The following is an 18918-nucleotide window of genomic DNA, read 5'->3' on the forward strand; positions in this document are numbered from 1 at the left end:
ACACTTACCCACCCAGAAACACCTGGCCGTGTAACCTTGAGCAAGTTACTTAACCCCGATTACTTAGGGGCGGCCAGGTGGCTCAGCAAGTAAGAGCACCGGCTCCAGTGTAGGGATGACCTGAATCAAATCCGGGCTCAGATACTCAGCACCACACCCAGAAATAATAACTGGCCGTGTAACCTTGAGCAAGTTACTTAACCCCGATTGCTTTAAAAATATATATATATAATAACAGGGGTAGCAACTATGCTTTGAGAGAAAGCAAAAGTAGACCTAATTAAAGGAGATAAGCAAAGAAACTATATTTTACTAAAATGTTTCATAAACAAGGAAGTAATACCAGTACTAAACATAGGCACCAAATGACATAGTATCCAAATTCTTAAAGGAAAAGTTAAATGAGTTCCAAGATGAAATAATAAAACTATACTAGTGGGTGATCTCAACTTTCCTCTCTCAGAGCTCTAGATACATCTAACCAAAAAGTAAATGAGAAAGAAGGAGATGAATAGAATTTTAGAAAATCGAGATATGATAGACTGGAGAAAATTGAATGGGAATAGAAAGAAGTGTACCTTTTTCTCAACTTCACAAAAATTGGCCAGATATTGAGATGTAAAAATCTCACAACCATATGTAGAAGAGCAGAAGTATTAAATGCATCCTTTTCATATCATGATGCTGTAAAAATGACATTCAATAAAGGACCATAGAAACATAGATGGAAAAATTAATTGGAAACTAAGTAATCTAATTCAAAGAATGAATGAGTCAAAGAAAAAATAATAGAAACAATAAAAAAAATCATTAAAGAGAATGATAACAATAAGACAACATACCTAAATTTATGGGATGAAGCCAAATCAGTACTTAGGGGGAAATTTTATATCTATAAATGCTTACATCAATGAAATAAAGAAAGAGCAGATAAGTGAATTGGGCATTCATCTTTAAAAAAAGAAGAGACTAGAAAAAACTAATTGCAAATCCCCAATTAAACACCATATTAAAAATCCTGAAAATCAAAGCATAGTAATAAAACGGGAAGTTAGAAATACATTGGACTGATGAATAAAGGTAGAATCTGATTTAAGGGGGCAAAGCAATAAAATAGTTAAACCTATGGCTAATTTGATTTAAAAAAAAAAAAAGGATGAAAACCAGATTACCAGTATCAAAAATGAAAAGGATGAATTCATTACCAGTGAAGTGGAAATTTAAAAAATTATTAGCAGCTGCTTTGCCCATTTATATGCCAATAAATCTAACACTCTGAGTGAAGTGAATGAATACACAAATATGAATTGCCCACATTATTGGAATAGAATGCTTAACTGTATCTTAGAAAAAAAAAATCGAACAAGTTGCCAATGAGCTTCCCTCCCCTCCCTCCCAAAAAATCCTCAGGAAGAGATGTATTTACAAGTAAATTCTTCCAAACATTTAAAGAATGTTAAGTTCTAGTACTATATAAACTATTTGGAAAAATAGACAAAGAAATAGTCCTGCAAAAATCGTTTTATAACCCAAATATGGTGCTAATATCTAAACCAGGAAGAGCCAAAAACAGAAAAAGAAAACTATAGACCAATTCCTGTGATGAATATTGATGCAAAAATTAAATAAAATAAATACTAGTAAGGAGATTACAGCAATATGACAAAGTAGGGTTTATGCAAAGAGTGTACACAATGCTCAGTACCCCAAGTAAGCAGTTCTTCAAGAACTGTGGCATACGTCAATTGGGGAATGGCTAAACAAGTTGTGGTATATGAATGTAATGGAATACTATTGTGCTATAAGAAATGAGGAGCAGACGGACTTCATAATAACCCGGAGAGACTTATATAAACTGATTCTGAGTGAGGAGAGCAGAACCAGGAGAACTTTGTTCACAATTACAGACATATCATATCAGTGATGACTAACTTTAATAGATGGGCTCCTCTCAGCAATACAAGGTTATAAGACAGCTCCAAAAGACTCATGATGGAAAGGGATAGCCACATCCAGAGAAAAGAACTGCAGAGTCTGAATGAAGAGTGGAGCAAACCACTTGCTCTCTCTTCTGTGTTTTGTTTTGTTTCTTCTTTCTCACTGTTCATTCTTCTTTACAACTTTTTGTTCATTCTTGTTTACAACTTGACTAATGTTTAATGTGAAGGTATTGGTAGAACCTATATTGGATCGCATGCTGCCATGAGGGGTAAGGGGGAGGAGAAGGAGGGGGAGAAAATTTGGAACTCAAGATATTGTGGAACCGAATGCTGTAAACTAAAAGTAAATTAAAAAAAGAACTGTGGCATAGCTCAGCTCTAACCTCAGGTTCAAGTTAGGAAGTAGTCAGGAATGTTGAGCAAATGAAAAAAGAACTTGACCATAACAAGCTATTATGGTGACAGAAATGCTCAAAATACAAATGTAGAAGAGAATGATTCCAATATATATAAGCAATGCTTCAGGGAAGAACATAACTTGGAAACAAACTCAACTGGCATTCATTTCTGGAAGAAATGAAACAAGAGTTAAGGGGGGGGGAGTTAGTTTTTTTTTAAATAAATAAGAGTCCTTGAGGAAAAAAACTGGAAAAGACATGAGAGATATAGAAGTAAAGGACTAGAAAAAGAATTACTATCTAGGCACAAGAGGGACAAAACCTTGTCCAGCTAACAAACTTTATGAAAATTAGAATGAAACAACAGAAGTCAACTGCTTCATGAGACAAGAAGAAATATTAAAAGTCAAAAGACTGAAACAAAAATAGAAGAAAATATAAGATAACTCATGGCAAAAAATAATTTACCAGGAAAACAGATCAAAAAGGAAAAAAAAATTAAGAATCATTAAGAATCTAAATACTATGATCAAAAAAGAGATTGTCCAGCTCTCTTAGAACCAGAGGACAAAGTGGAAATAGAATCCACCAGTTGCTTTCTGAAAGAAATCCCAAAATGAAAATACCTAGGAACATCATGGCTAAAACGTCTAGTTTCCATGTCAAAAAAAAATACTGCAGTCAGAAAGATTCCAGTACTGTGATGCTGCCCTCAAGATCACACGTGATTTAACTGCTACCACTAAAAAGGAGCAGTGAACTTATAGTGTAATATTCCAGAAGGCAAAGGGTATGGGCTTGCAGCCAAGAATAAATTACCCAGCAAAGCTGAATGTAATACTATAGGAGAAAAAATGGAAATCAAGAACTTCCAAGCATTTCTGATTAAAAGAGCAGAGCTACAGAGAAACTTTGAAGTTCAAACATAAGAGTAGGGAAACATTAAAAGATGAGATAGCTTTGGCCTTGTGCATTTCCGAAGGTCAGGAGAGCAAGCCACTGAGTGGGTCTGGAAGCAGAGTTCATGCTGGGTTTTGTAGCCAGCTGGTCCAGCTTTGAGGCCACAAGGAGTGACCGTCAGGACACAGCTCTATAGTAGAGACATCCAGGAGCGATACAGCATTTCAGCATAAGCTTGGTGAGATCATTGCTGTGTAAGTCTGAGCTAACTCTTCTCAGGGACCAAGGTAGTACAGAGGAGAGTGTGACCCTGGGATGTTGTGGAGAGATGTTTATGCATCTCTTCAGCAAGAAGAGATCTTTGTATCTTCAAAGCAAATATCCCTTTGTGAAAGTTTTAAGAAACCCAGCCTCACAATGTTACCTCTGTTCTCTCTTCCTTTGTTCCATTCTCTTTGTATAAATTCTGGCTTCTATCTCCTGGCTATTTGAAAAGTGTTTTCTACTCTCTTTTGTCTCTTGCTGTAACCCTAGCTACTAGCAGGATTTGTGTCATGTGCTATCTCCTATGGAACTCCTATCTTGGTCCTCGTTTTTTTTTTTATACTATCTTCTCAGATCACCTTGTAGAACACTTACCTACCTGTTTACATATTGTATCTCCTCTATGGAATGTAAGCTCCTTAAAGGCAGGGAGTATTTTTCATTGTTTTCCATTTTGTTTCTGTGTGGATGAATAAATTAATGAAAAGCAACTATTAGGCACCTAACCATAAATACCAAGAACTGTACTAATCCCTGGAGATACAAATAAGAACACAAGACAGTCTGTGCCCTCAAGCAATTTACATTCTGCTAGAGGGAGAAAATATATAAGGAAGTGTCTTTGTTTGGGAAGACCCCAAGGACCATGAGCCGAGGGATACTTTCCACCTTCTACCTGCAGTTCTGCTGCATCCACAGAACAAGATACAAAATGAAAATTTAGTAAGTAAATCACTAACAAAAAACGAAAACAATATGTTAAATCCCAGAAGACAGATTACATTTTATAAAATGGAAAACTTATCTGAGTTGTCCAGGGAGTGCACAGACTGTCTTGTGTTTTTATTTGTATCTCCAAGGTACAGTGTGGTTATTGGCATATATAAGTGCCTAATAAATCAAAACTAAAACAAAATTGTGCTCTGTTTAGTCATACCTGTAATTACTCCCTACAGAAGTGTAGAGAAAATTTAACTCGCTTCTTTCTTTGCAGAATTGGGGGAACAATAGGTATGGAGCTTTGTATATGCTGTCAGACTCAGTTATTGTGGTTAGTTTTGTTAAACTACTTTTTATCCTTTTTTATCTTTTGTTATAAGGTTTATAAGGCTCTTTGTGTAAAAGAGGAAAGGGGTATAGCTGAAAATGGAGGTAATATTTAAAAATTAATATTATTCAAAGGCAAAAAAATCATATGAGTAGATTGAATGAATTGACATGGAAGGAATACCTACTTCAATGAGATCACATTGAAGTAATGAAATATGAGTTAAGAGGAAAAAGAAAAGAACATAGAGTCTCAGAATCTGTATCTGTTGCCCACTTCCTAAAATGCCTTTTTATTTCTCTTCATCATTATATTTTGTGCTTGTAAAAATAAGTTTATATTTAAAGTAATGTTATACTTGACTTTTTGCAGAAACTGCTTAGTGAGTAGTATTTAGGAGAAATTTTGCTATTTGTAATATGATGGACGTGATTCTTCCCTTTTCACTCTTTTTTCCTTTCTTTTTTTGTGTGTAACTTCACGTTTACTAGTAGGCATAGTGCATAGAGTGCCAGGCCAGCTCATCTTCCTGAGTTCAAATCTGGCCCTACACATTTCCTAGCTGTGTCACCCTGGGCAAGTCATTTAACCCTGTTTGCTGGAGTTTCCTTATGTGCAAAATGAGCTGGAGAATGAAATAGCAAATCATTCCAATATCTTTACCAAGAAATCCCCAAATACGGTCATGAAGAATCAGATGCAACTGAAACTACTGAACAACAAAACATTTGCTATAGGTGTCACTTTTCTCGTTTAGTTTTAATTAGGCCACAATATATTTTCAAGCTTCACAGCAACAATTTATGTCTGGTACCATTCATTTGGTTGAATGAGACAGTAAATAAGTATGTCTGTTTTTGCAAACATATTGTTCAGAATAATAATTTGAACTTCTGATCCATGCATTCCAGTATTCTCTCTCTGATGGACAGCCAGGGATGTGTTGTTGAAGAACTTTGTTCTCTTCATCACAGTCCCCTTTACTGATTCAGATGAATGCATCATGGTGGCCTAGATCCCCACTACTCCGTTACCCACCATTTGAGAATAATGAATTACATGGTGCATTCATTTCCTATGTGAAGTGGGACTTCATTATACTTGGCCTTGATTTTTCTACTTAATACTCAGGAATATCTCCACAGTCTAATACTTTTGGTTTTTGATGAACAAATCACTATTTTTCTTGTGTCTACCATTAGTGAATTAGAGATCCAGCCTTTATTTTCTGGGGCTAGAGTATCATTCTTATTCTGTTGTTATGTAGAGCCTCCCATTCTCATGACTCTTTTTGGATGACATGCTTCACATTCATTATATCCTTTCTAATCTGTGGCCAACGGATTCAGACATAATATTCTTGGTAACTCTGGTTTCTTTGAAAGCATAAAAGAAGCCAAGCCATCACAGGAGACTGGTTAAAAAAAAAAAAAAAAGAAAAGCAATGAAGATTTAAACTTAGGAAAATATATTTTATCAAATCCTCCTACCCTCATGGGCTTGCTCTGAGGAACAGCTGAGCTGTACAAAGCTGACAATGTCATCTGCTGTTTAGTTCCAGAACCTAGAGAACATCGAACCAAACATCTGTTTCTTAATATTTCTTTGCTTCTGCCTCTTGTTCAGTGTTTTAGTAATCCCTATCAACTTTATCACATACAAATTTGGTAAGTATGTTGTCTGTCTCAATCTCAGTCGTTGATGCTAGAATCATAGTTCAGCATTTGATGAGACCTCATAGAAGGCGCTTGCTCCAATCCCTTAAATTTTTACTGGTGAGGAAACTGAGTCAGAGAGAGGCTAAGTGACTTGTCCAGGGTCGGCCACTAATGGAGTTGTATTTGAATCTACGTCTTCCTGACTCCAGGGATAGGTTCCTGGGGCACTCTGCTATCATTATCCCTATCTTTGCAAATGAAACTACGGCTAACAGTAGGTCAAATGAATTGCTCAAAGTCACATTTCTAGGAAATATCCCAGCAGAACCTGAACCTAGGTCAACTAACTCAGTGCCCACTGCTTTTCCCACTATACCGTGGTATCCCTAATACTGTTTCTCAAAGATCTCATTTAGGGTTGTGAAATACCTTCAGTGGTGGCTTCGCTTTAGACTAGTGCAGTATTTCTAAAAAATGGTACATTTTTAACTGCACCTTAGCTGTTACTCATGCAAATTGATAATAGAAGAAATTTATATGCAAGGGGCAGCTAGGTGGCACAGTGAATAGAGTGCCAGCCCTGGAATCAGGAGGACTTGAGTTCAAATCCAGCCTCAGACACTTAGCACTTACTAGCCATGTGACTTTGGGCAAGTCACTTAACCCCATTTGCCTTGCCCTCCCCCCTCCAAAAAGATAGGAAGGAAGGGAGGGAGGGAAAGAAATATATATGCAAATGACAGTCAAACTACATGGTTAAGATACCTGTGAATTTCAGTATGACCTAAAAAACAATGCTATTTGCTACATTTATTAACCATTTAAAAGTATAGAAGGATTAAAAAATGTGTTGCATTCAATACATAAAATTTCAGAAGAGCTATTTTTGATAACATTATATGTTTTACCACACATAAGATAGAGTTTGGGGAGTGTTAAATGAGTAGACCAATATGTTTTGTTTTGCTTTTAACTGATACTGAACTGAGTTCCAGTTGTGTCATTTTTTTCCCCTTGAAAAAGGACTTCCAATTTTACCTCAGACAATTCAGATAGTTTTCCATTTTGTACAATGTAATCTGTCTTCTGGGATTTAATAAATTGTTTCTTGTTGGTGATGTACTTACTGAATTTTCATTTTGCATAGTCACGTTGTTTGAACATTTGCAAGCAGAGCATAATAACTGCCATTGGCCTGTTTCTTTGTGTGGCGTGATTTCTTCTCTCCACCTGCTCACAGCAGGTTGTCTGCAGGCCTGAAGAGTATCTAAACACTTTTGAAAATATCTTGAGAACCTGCTAAGGTCTAACAATTTATGCATTTGTGTGATGCTGCTTTTAATATATTGTACCTTTGAGAGGCTTTCTGTTTTCTTTTTTTCTTTCATGTGTTTATTCTTGCTTAAATACATTTTCAACCAAAGATAACAAATTTATGGCCAGTAACAGTAGAGAGCTGCTTGTAGCACTGCTGCATCCTATATTGAATAGGTCATTGATACCCAACTAAGTGGAACTAATTTTCTATGTTAAAGCAGAAGAATTTGAAATAGTGTCACATGAACCTCTTGTCATTTAGCGCAAAATACAGGATTAAATAGATTCCTGAAATAATTGCAGTATTGAACAGATTATGACGACTCAGTATATTTGGTGGGACAGTGTAATAAAAAGCTTTATACAAAGAAGGAAACTTGGGGAGGCATCCAGACATGGGGAAGATCATACCTCTTTGCTAATATTGTGTAGCTATCTTTATGTATCCAGAGAGAAAGAATATACGCAAAATACTAGGGTAGGATTTTATTGTTCTTTTTATTTTGCAAAGCAGAGAATATAAATTTTTTACACATAAAATTATATAAATAGTATAGTTTGTGCAAGGGAAAGGAGGTGAGGAGACATATAGCGCCCCCCCCACACACACACACATAGAGTATCTGAGAATGACAGTTAAAACTAAATCATCTACTTCTCTAATTTTTAGTTCAGCAATCATCTACTATATCTGGGGAAAGCTTGTTTCTATTTTAAATCTTTATAAATATATGTAAATGTAAAAATTAATGATTCAGAATGTATTTTCATGTATATCACGTATTAATTACAGAATGTGACTGAATTTTTGCTCATAATTGGCCAACAGAAAGAGGAATGGTCTTTGTGGTAGTCTTCTTATGCCTTAGGTCCGAAAATAAACATTTTTTAAAAAACACTTCTCTCTTCTTTGCAAGTAATTAGCTGTTATTTCTTACTATATACATGTGATTACTCTCCAGTTATCACATGCAATAAGAAACCATCTATTAAGATGTATACTGTATGTAAATATATAACTTAGAATAAGTAGAGATGTATTTTTTAAAAGAGGTAGGAAATGAAAGAATAATTGTTAACCATCTCCTTTTCACTTTCCTGAAAACATCAATTACAGTTACAAATCTCAGAAGTAAGCCCACCAGTAGAACAGAAATAACTCCTTTTACTATGCTTCAAAAAAAAAAAATCTAATCACATTTAACAGCTGAGTTTTATTTACAACTGTAATTTGAAACATTAATTATGATAATGTGCTTGCTGCTTTTGTAATGTGGTTCCAGAAAGCTTCTCGATTTTCTTTTTGGATTTTAAAAACATGTTTTATGATTTAGCATTGCCTTTTTTTAATATTCTGAAGGGGAAAATTTCTCTGTCCTTTTTCTCTTCCAGTGTATTTGCTAGAGGACTAAATTTTGTGACTTCGTGGGAGCAAATTCTGAATAGCATAAATACTGAGTGTGGTCAGTTCTGTAGATAGTGCAGGCAGCTGCACTGGTGACTGATAAGAAAGCTATGGTACTAGTGGCCTTTAAAACACATCAAACAAGGAGACATGGAAAAATAGGGAAATATTACTGTTTCTTCCTGTTTAAGTGAGATTACTTCTCAAGGTAGATTTGTCCTTGATTTGAATGTCCTCTGAAGAAGTTCTTAATGCATTTAAATGTACTATCTTTTGATATGCATTTTATTAACAAAGGACTTGGCTAATTTTATGTTGAGTTTCTTACTTTCTTACCTTATTTTTTCATTAAACATATTTGACTCCTAAAACTATTACCGTAACTAAAGAGAGAGAGAAACTCAGCAAGGGAAAAGTAGATTTTTTTAACAGCTGTGAGAGGGCACAAAAATACGTACATGTCTGACATGTATATGAAAAGGAAATTTAAAATTGCAAATGAAATGTTCTCAGGAGAAAGTCCACTAATGTAGCTGGAGTATAATTCATGATAAAAGTCCTTAGTTTTTCTCTTTTTGCCATTTGCTAACAGCTTATCAAATGATCCGGACTTGCTTATCTTGGCACACACTAGACTTATTGTGGGCTTTGGGTACTTTGTTCTTTGCACTTTCCAAAACCTGATTGTGTTTATCCTAGACTGTGTGGGAAAAGTGTATATTCCTGTTTCCTTCATAAAAATAAATGTCAGGTATTGTAGGAAATTTTATTTTCCATTCCATTAATCATAATTGTTGAAATATGTCAGATTTTGGTACATCCTCTTTTATATGTTCATATGAGTGAACCGATTTTGGTGACAATTTATAACCTGTTAGTGATAAAAATAAAATAATATATGCAAAATGTAATAAAATCAGAATACAATAAAAAAAGAGCTAATCACTTATTATTGGCTAATATTATTGCATACGTTATATGATCATTATTGCAACATATCTTATCAAAATATCTATTGATTTCAATTTATTTGCATGTGGCTAGGGACATCTGGAGCTGTGATTTCATTGATTTTGATCTGGAGTATTCTCTAGTGGGGAAATGCCGTCTCATCTGCAACTCTTCTGCCAGCTCCCCAGGGTAGTAGGAATGTGTGGGACTAGGATGCATATCTTTCTAGCTAAGAGTCTAGCTTTCTTTTCACTACATCTAGCCTTATCCTCCTCCACCCCATTTTACAGATGAGAAAGCTGGAAATGAGGAAAATTAAGTGACTTACCCAAAGGCATGACTAATGGAGAAAATGATAATTTTTCTTGTAATAGTGATACTCTTAAACTCTTTGATGTTTGTGGTTTACGATGGCTTTTAAAGCATTTGTGATCCGATGTAGTACATTTTATTTTCAATGACTGAGACTGTTATTAATTTTCGCTTTGCCAAAGAATCAAATATCATACAATGAGACAAGGACAAGTGGTAGCTTGTATGCCGGTCTCCTAAATCCCAAGCCCAATGTTTTTGCCACAGCTCTTTTCATTTTACTAATGCTTTGCCTAGTCTAAGTATAGAGCAGAAAAGAGAGATGGTAACTTTGACAGTTCAAGTGCAAGAGTAGGAATCTGCAATGGAATACCTTTAAATCGCTCATTTGAAATCTTTGTTCACAGCTTTATTTGAAATTGTAGAAAGAACACTAGTTCTAGAGTAAGAGCACCTGAATTTAAGTGCTGCCTTTGATACTTCATAGCCATGTTAGCTTGGGCAATTCCCTTAACCTCCCTTAGCCTCAGTTTCTTGATCTGTACAATAAGGAATTTGGACTAAGTGGCCCATGAAGTCTCTTGCAGTTCTAGATTTAGTGTTCCATGATTCTGTGACTTTTAATTTTTTTTATTTTTTTTTTGAAGGGGGGAAGGCAGGGGAACTGGGGCCAAGCGACCCTCCCAAAGTCACAGGGCCAGTAGGTATTAAGTGTCTGAGGCCGGATCCGAACCCAGGTCCTCCCGACTCCAGGGCCGGCACTCCGTTGACTGCGCCACCTAGCCACCCCTGATTCTGTGACTTTTAAAGATGATTATTAAAAGACTACTAGAATAGAACTCCAAAGACTTTCAGGGTCTCATCTCACTTTGAGCAAAGCATTGACTTGATTCTTCATCCATAAAATTAAGATAATAATAGTTAACAGTAATAGCACCCATGTCACAAAGTTGTGAGTAAAACATTTTGTAAACTTTAAAATGTTACATAAATGTGATCTGATCCTGTTCTAATACTTTAGTGGATCTATGATTGCATTCCATATATAGTAATCCATACTATTTGATTCTTATTAATGAGGTCCTAGACCCAGCCCTTCATTAAGTTTTCTTGATATCATAAGATTACTGGTGAGCCAACAGGCTGTCTCTCATTTATCCCTTGCCCTTGCTGTTAGCACAGACTATCTTCTTTTTCAAACATACACTTCTTTGATCATTCTCTTTACATTGCTTTGGATCGTAATTACTTGTTTGTAAGGTTTTGGAAAATGCGCATGCCCATCATGACTGTCTCTGTTGTCCTTTGATTCCCATTTTTCCGTTTCAGTACTTGGGTGACCTTGGTATTTCATGACTCACAGACAGATAACAAAACTGTTTTCAAATGGACCTTCATATTAGCAAAAATCTCCACATTACTTTAAAAACTCTGGAGTTTCTCAAAGGCAGTCAATCCATTCTCTTCTTCATGTTTAGTTCTTGACGCAATACAGTGTCCATGTATCTGCCTCCCCCCAAAGAGTGTGTGTATGTGTGTGTGTGTATGTGTATGTGTGTGTACACACTCACACAGATCAATGAATTCTGTAGGTTGACTGTCCAACTGAATAACATAATTTAGACTATAGACATACTTTATTCACTTGGGTTTTTTTTTTTTTTTTACTTTTTGGAGGGCAGTTGGTGTTAAGTGACTTGCCCAAGATCACATGGCTAGTTTTTGTGTTAAGTGTCTTAGGTCATATTTGAACTCAGGTCCTCCTGACTCGAGGGCCATTGCACTAGTCACTGTGCTACCTAGCCACCCCTGCTTGTTTTTTCTTATATGGATTCTTAGGTCATAGTCTTTGGAAGGATTTATGGATCTCATGGAGGAGGCTCTAACATACTAGAGTTTGATGCACTCAACTCAACCTCATCTACAAGGAGGAGCTTACAGAAAACATCATCATTCATAGGGAATCCCTCCTAGACTTGGATTCTGTGTTAGAGATCCTCCTTGAGTATGACAAATACCTTTGAACATAGGTTCTCTCTCTCTTTTTTTTTTTTTGGTCCTGCTTGATTTTAATGTTTAAAGGGTGATAAAATGAGGTCTCTTCTGTTGTCATATTTTTCAAGTCATTTTGTCCTATTTTTTTTAAGTTTATTTATTTACTTTTAGTTTATCACATTCAGTTCCACAATCCCTTGAGTTCCAGATTTTCTCCCCCTCCCTTTCTACCCCTCTTCCCAACATGGTGGCATGCAATCAAATATAGGTTCTATAAATACCTTCACATTAAACATTAGTCAAGTTATAAAGAAGGGTTATAACAATGGAGTGAACAAGAAAGAAGGAATGAAACAAAACAAAACACAAAAGAGAGAGTAAGTAGTTTGCTTCAATCTGCACTCAGATTCTGTAGTTCTTTCCCTGGATGTGGATAGCCCTTTCCATCATGAATCTTTTGGAGTTTTCTTCTAACCCTGTATTGCTGAGAGGAGCCCAGTCTATCAGAGTTAGTTGTCACACAGACAATGTGTCTGTAATTGTGAAAAAAGTTCTCCCGGTTCTGCTCTCCTCCCTCAGTCTCTCCAGGTTATTATGAAATCCATTTGCTCCTCATTTCTTATAGTACAATAGTATTCCATTACATTTATATATCACAATTTGTTTAGCCATTCCCCAATTGAAGGGCATCCCCTTGATTTCCAATTCTTTGCCACCACAGAGAGAGCTGCTATAAATATTTTTGTACATATGGGTCCTCCTCCCATTTGTATGATCTCTTTGGAATATAGTCCTAGAAGTGATATTGCTGGGTTAAAGGGTATGCACATTTTTATAACCTTTTGGGGATCGTACCAGATTGTTCTCAGAATGGTTGGATCAGTTCACAGCTCTACCAACTATGTACTAGGGTTCCGGTTTTTCCACATCCTCTTCAGCATTTATCAGTTTCCTGTTTTGTCATTTTAGCCAATCTGACCGGTGAGATGTGGTACCTCAGAGCTGTTTTGTTTTGCATTTCTCTAATCAATAGTGATTTTGAGCATTTTTTCATATGCTTATAGATATCTTTAATTTCTTCCTCTGAAAACTGCCTGTTCATATCCTTTGATCATTTTATCAATTTTGGAATGACTTGTATTGTTATAGATTTGACTTAGTTCTCTGCATATTTTAGAAATGAGGCCTTTATCAGAGACACTGGATGTAAAAATTCATTCCCAGTTTTCTGCTTCCCTCCTAATCTTAGTTAAATTGACTTGATTTGTACAAAAATTTTTCAATTTAATGTAATCAAAATTATACATTTTGGATTTTGTAATGCTCTCTAACTCAAGTACTTATGATGCCCAGAGCCTCCTGATTTCTTCTTGAGGAAAGTGTTCATGCTTTATAGGATAGTTTCTCTATAATCTACAAAAATCACATTCCTTAAAATTTATATTCCATCATACCACTTTCTAACATTGTTTTCAATCTCTTTATCTATGCCCTGCTTCTCAATAAAAATACCATATATCAAAGAATGTAATTATTTTATTTGTAGAATACATTTGTCTTCATGAATTTGTTTTTTATAAAAATTATTATTATTTTTGTATTACATTCATTTCCAAATATATCCATCCTTCTTTTTGTACCCAAGTAAGCCATCACTCATAATAGTGAATAAAAGAAAAGAAGAAAAACAGCAGATCAGCAGAGTCAACCAATATCTTAACCTTGAACTCAACAGTATATGCAGTATGCTTCTACAAAGACTGAAAGGGAAATATATTCTCTCTGCTCTTCTTTGTGTCCAGGTTAGGGCTTCATAATTATATAGCTTTCATTTTTAGATTTTTCTTCTTATATGTATTTTATACTCATTTTTAATACTATTTTTTGGTCCTGGTTGCGTCACTCTACCCCAGAAGTAAACTTTCCCTAACTTTTTCTTGAAATTCTTAATATTCATCATTTTTTGTAATTTAGTAGTATACCATCACATTTGTGTGCCACAGTTTGTTTACCTATTCCTGAACTGATAGGCTTCTGCCTTCTAGTTCTTTGCTACTATGAAAATATGGCTGTGGATATTTTAGTATATATGGGATCTTTTATTTTGTCTTTGACCTCTGGAGATATATAGGTAGAATGTTTGACATGAATCAGAACCAAATTCATATTCTGCCTCAGACTTTACTACCTCTGATTCTGAACAAATTATTTCATCTCTCTCAGCTTCCTATTCGTCATCTACAAAATGAGTATAATGATAGCACCTACCCCACAGTTGTGAGGTGAAGTTGTGTTGTGAAGTTCAGATGAGATAATCTGCATAAAGGACTTTGCATACCTTAAAGAAGTACATAAATGTTAGCTGATGCTTCTTTTGCTACTCTGTACTGTGTCCTTAGCTGTGGAATCACCTCCTTAAGGGGTGATTTTTGTCATTTTTGTCACTATTTGAATAAAATTCCTGCTTTCCAGAATGGTTAAACCAATTCACTGCTTCACCAGTGTGCCTATTTTTCTGCAGTCTCTCCAGTATGTACTCTTATTATCTTTTGTCATTTGGCAGCAGTATGCAGCACAGATGAGTCAATCAAAAAGCATTCATTTAGTGACTACTATATGCCTGGCACTATGATTGGCTAAGAAGATACAAAGACAAAACTGAAACTCCTTGAGCCCAAGGAGCTTACTTTCTATAGAGACAACATGCACATATGTAAATATATATTCAAATACATGCTAGATAATTCGGGAGCACTGACAGGTTGGGGCATCAGAAAGATTTCATGTAGATGTTATATTGGCATTTGAGCTGAACTTTAAGGAATCTCAGGATTCTAAAAAGTGGAGGTAAAGGGGGAATGCATACATTGAGATAGGAGATGAAATGTTATCTGAGCAAAAAAAAGACCATTTTGGATAGACCACAAGGTATATGAAAGGAAATAATGTATAATAAGCTTGGAAACATAGATTGGGACCAGGTTGTGAAGGATTTAAATGTCAAATTAGAGGAGTTTATATTTGATCCTAGAGGCAATAGGGAACAATTAGAGTTTATTTGAAGAGTGACATGGTCAGATCTATAATTTAGGAATATCTTTGACAACTGTGTGAATGTTGGATGAGGAGAGAGGCTTGATGTATGGAGATTAATTAATAAGTTTATGAGATAGTCTAGGCAAGAGGTGATAAGAGGCTGGAGAGGGGGATGGTGGAAAAGTTGAGTATGTGATAGGGAGAAGGGGATGGATGCCAGAATTTATTTGGAAGTAGAAACAATAAGGCCAAACAACTGTATGAGAGAGAGAGAAGAGAAGAGAAGAGAAGAGAAGAGAAGAGAAGAGAAGAGAAGAGAAGAGAAGAGGATAACTCCTGAGGTTTTGAATCTGAATGACAACAAAGAGAGTAGTACCCTAAACTGGAAATAGGGAAGTTTAGATGAGGGGTTCTTACAGCTGGATGTGTCCTATAAGCATCCCAAGCCCATCATGTTGAAAACAGAACTTATCTTTCCTCCTAAACCATTCCCATATCCACACTTCACCATTACTGTCGTCCATACTCCTACTCCATCAGGACCACAGCCTCAGTGTTATCTTTGATTCTTCATTCTCACCCCACACATCTAATCCATTCCCAAATCTTGTTTCTACCTTCTATACATTTTCTTCTCTCTGCTTGCATAGCCATCATCTTGATTCAGGTCCTCATCAGCTCTTTCCAGGACTATTTTCAATAGCCTTCTTTAAAATAATACTTTATTTTTCTACAATTACATGTTAAAATGTTTTTGTTTCAAAGTTTTGACTTACAAATTCTATCCCTCCTTCTTTCCTTCCTCACACCCCTTCCTTAGACAATAAGCAATCTGATAAATGTTATACATGTGCAATCATGGAAAACATTTCCACATTAGTCATAAGAAGGCAAAAGAAAGTAGAAAATAATATGCTTCAGTCTGTATTTAGATAATATTAGTTTGTTCTCTGGACACAAATAGCATGATTCATTATGAGTCCTTTGGGATTATGTAGATGATTGTATTACTGAGAATAGCTAAGGTATTTACAATTCTTCATTGTATAATATTATTGTTACTATGTGGAATATTCTTCTGGTTCTGCTCACTTTGATTTGTATCAGTTCATGTAAGTCATTCTAAGTTTTTCTGAAATCATCCAGCTCATCATTTCTTATAACACAATAGTCTATTACATTCATATACCACATCTTGTTTAGCCATTCCCCAATTCATGGGCATCCCCTCAATTTCCAATTCTTAGCCGTCACAGAAAGAGCTGCTATAAATATTTTTGTAAAATTAAGTCCTCTTCCCTTTTTGTAAAAAATTTCTCTGAGTTATAGACCTAGCAGTGGTATTGCTGGATCAAAGGGTATGCACAGTTTTATAGCCCTTTGGCTATAGTTCCAAATGCAATAGCCTTCTAACCTCTGCCTTGTTTCGCCTCTAACCAGACCATTTTCTACTCAGCTGACAACTTGGTTTTTATAAAATATAGGATTGGCCATTGACACCCTTATTTAGTAACTTCAGCAGTTCCCAGTTTATCCCATAATCAAATTTAAAATCATCCATTTGGTATTAATGTACTTCATAACATGGTCCCTGTCTACCTTTCTGGTCTTATACTGTAATCACCTCTGGAGTCTATAATATAGCTGTATTAGCTGTTTGCTGTTCATTATACATGGTGCTTAGTCTTTCCCTCTCAGTGCCTTTGCACAGCCTATCTCCATTCCAGAGTTGTTCTGGTCCCTTGGTTTCCTTGCCTTTTTTCAAGACTCGGCTTGAGTCCCATTTTCTGCAGGAGACCTTCCTCATATTTTTCTCTGCCACTCGGATGTTTTCCTCTCTCAGATTACCTTCTGTTTATTCTGTATGTGTCTTGTACGTACCTAATCCTATTGTTTCTCATAACTAAATGTGCTCTTCTTGAAGGCGAGGGCTGTGCTTTTAATGACAATATGTTTAATCAGTTAATGAGTATCTTGCCTAATTATGATACATTAAGGTAAGGATCTCCAATAGGAAATGCAAGACTGGAGTTTAGAAGAGAGATGACAGTTGGTCATAGAGATTTTGGAGTCATCTACATAGAGATAATCATTAAATCCTTGGGAAATAATGATTTCTGTAATGATAGTAATTGTAATGTAAAAGTAATGATAGCTGACATTTACATAATGCATTAAGGTTGCAGAGAGGTTTCTACACAGTATCTCATCTGATCCTCTCAATAACCTCGTGAAGTAGGTGCTGTTATCATTATCTCTTTTAGAAATGAAGCTGCTGAGGCTGAGTGGTTCGATGGCTTTCGAAGGGCCACAGCTTGTGGATGTCTGAGGCTGTGGTCAGGCCGATATCTTTCAGATTCCAAGTCCATGCTCCATGCAATGCACCATCTAGATACTTTGGAAGTGCTACTCATCTCTTTTCCATGCTCATGTTTAGAATATCAAAATTAAATGTTATAACTGGGAACTATCCCTCCCTATGTCATTTCTAGATACACTAAACTTATGCAAAGAATAGTTTTCAAAAGTTGGTTAGTGTTAAAACTGTACCAATTTAGGAGGTGAGAGTTAGCTAGGTGTCCAAAATAGCTAGCTAGAAGTCCAAATTAGAGTATTTTAAATAATAACTGTTCCTGTGCTATAATCCAGGCAGAATAAGTGAACAATTAACTTCAAAATAATTAATAATGTATTCACATGAAATAAATTTTATTTCCATTCAGTAAATTCTCTTTCCTTCTCCATCCTGGACTTTAAGAAAAATGTTTTATTTTCACTGTTTCGACCAGATTGTATCTAGGTGAGGCTACTGATTCATTATTAAATCTCTTTTTCAGTGTCTTTCTCGAGATGCAGGTGGACGCATGAGCATTCAGTTTCTTGGTACAGTGGTAAGTATGAAAGAGTTACTTCTGTATATATTTTTAAATATACAAGATAAAAACTGGTTCTGGTAGAATATACATATGGGGGCAGGGTAGGGAAGCAGGGATATAAATATAAATAAATCCAACTTTACCAAGTTTTCCTCTTCTTTTTGAAATTATAAGAATGCATAAAGTATGTATTATTGAAAGAAATTTCATTGCTATGATTTTTTAAACTATCTCTTTACTGGATAGATTGCAGAATTGTCTTACTTAATATGTTAATTAATCTCTCATATTTGCAGTCTTTTTCTCTCCTTCATCAAACTTATCAAGGGGTAGAGGGTGCAGGGTGGAAGGGGGGGGGGATGACCATATGACAAAATAATGAGTTAGTTTTGTTATATTTTTTTATTTCTGTGTTTCTCCTTGTACTACCTTTACTGGACTCTAAGGGAATTATTTAGCACACACTTTAATTTTTGTAGGAAATAACCCAATAAAGGAGGACAGATTAGGAATTATTTGGACTTTGAATTCCACTCATTTTTAATTAGTTAGCTGTTAAGCATTCACCTTATCTATCCCTAATAGGACCAGAGATGGCCAGCTTTCCCAGTCAGTCTTGGTCACCTTATTAAGGATAAAAGCTTAGCTCTTTCTGATAGTTGTGATTTATGTCCACTAGTAATATCAGAATGCATTCCTGCTTCTCAGGGGGAGAGGATGGAATGATGCCACCCCCTAGTCAGCTCTCAGGGAAACATAACAGTATCAGTCGTACCTCTCATGAAATAGAGTTTCTTTCCACCAACAAAGCACTTTTG

General features: G+C 35.6%; 1 protein-coding gene across 4 annotated transcripts in view; it reads left to right on the forward strand.

Annotated features, from left to right (window-relative positions):
• PCCA (propionyl-CoA carboxylase subunit alpha) overlaps positions 1–18918 on the forward strand; it is a 550597-nt gene that overhangs the window by 445982 nt on the left and 85697 nt on the right. For all 4 annotated transcript variants that reach the window (XR_011163584.1, XR_011163585.1, XM_069064183.1 and 1 more), the window contains one exon: positions 18062–18115. Coding sequence is in view for 2 of the 4 variants with exons in the window: in XM_069064183.1 (XP_068920284.1) it covers positions 18062–18115 (54 nt within the window). In the remaining 2 variants the exon portion in view is untranslated. The remainder of the gene's footprint in view (positions 1–18061; positions 18116–18918) is intronic.

Source organism: Petaurus breviceps, unplaced genomic scaffold, assembly GCF_028583685.1.
Source record: "Petaurus breviceps papuanus isolate PSGF00001 unplaced genomic scaffold, PetGlider_PUasm1.0 90625, whole genome shotgun sequence".
In the NCBI taxonomy this organism is placed as follows: domain Eukaryota; kingdom Metazoa; phylum Chordata; class Mammalia; order Diprotodontia; family Petauridae; genus Petaurus; species Petaurus breviceps.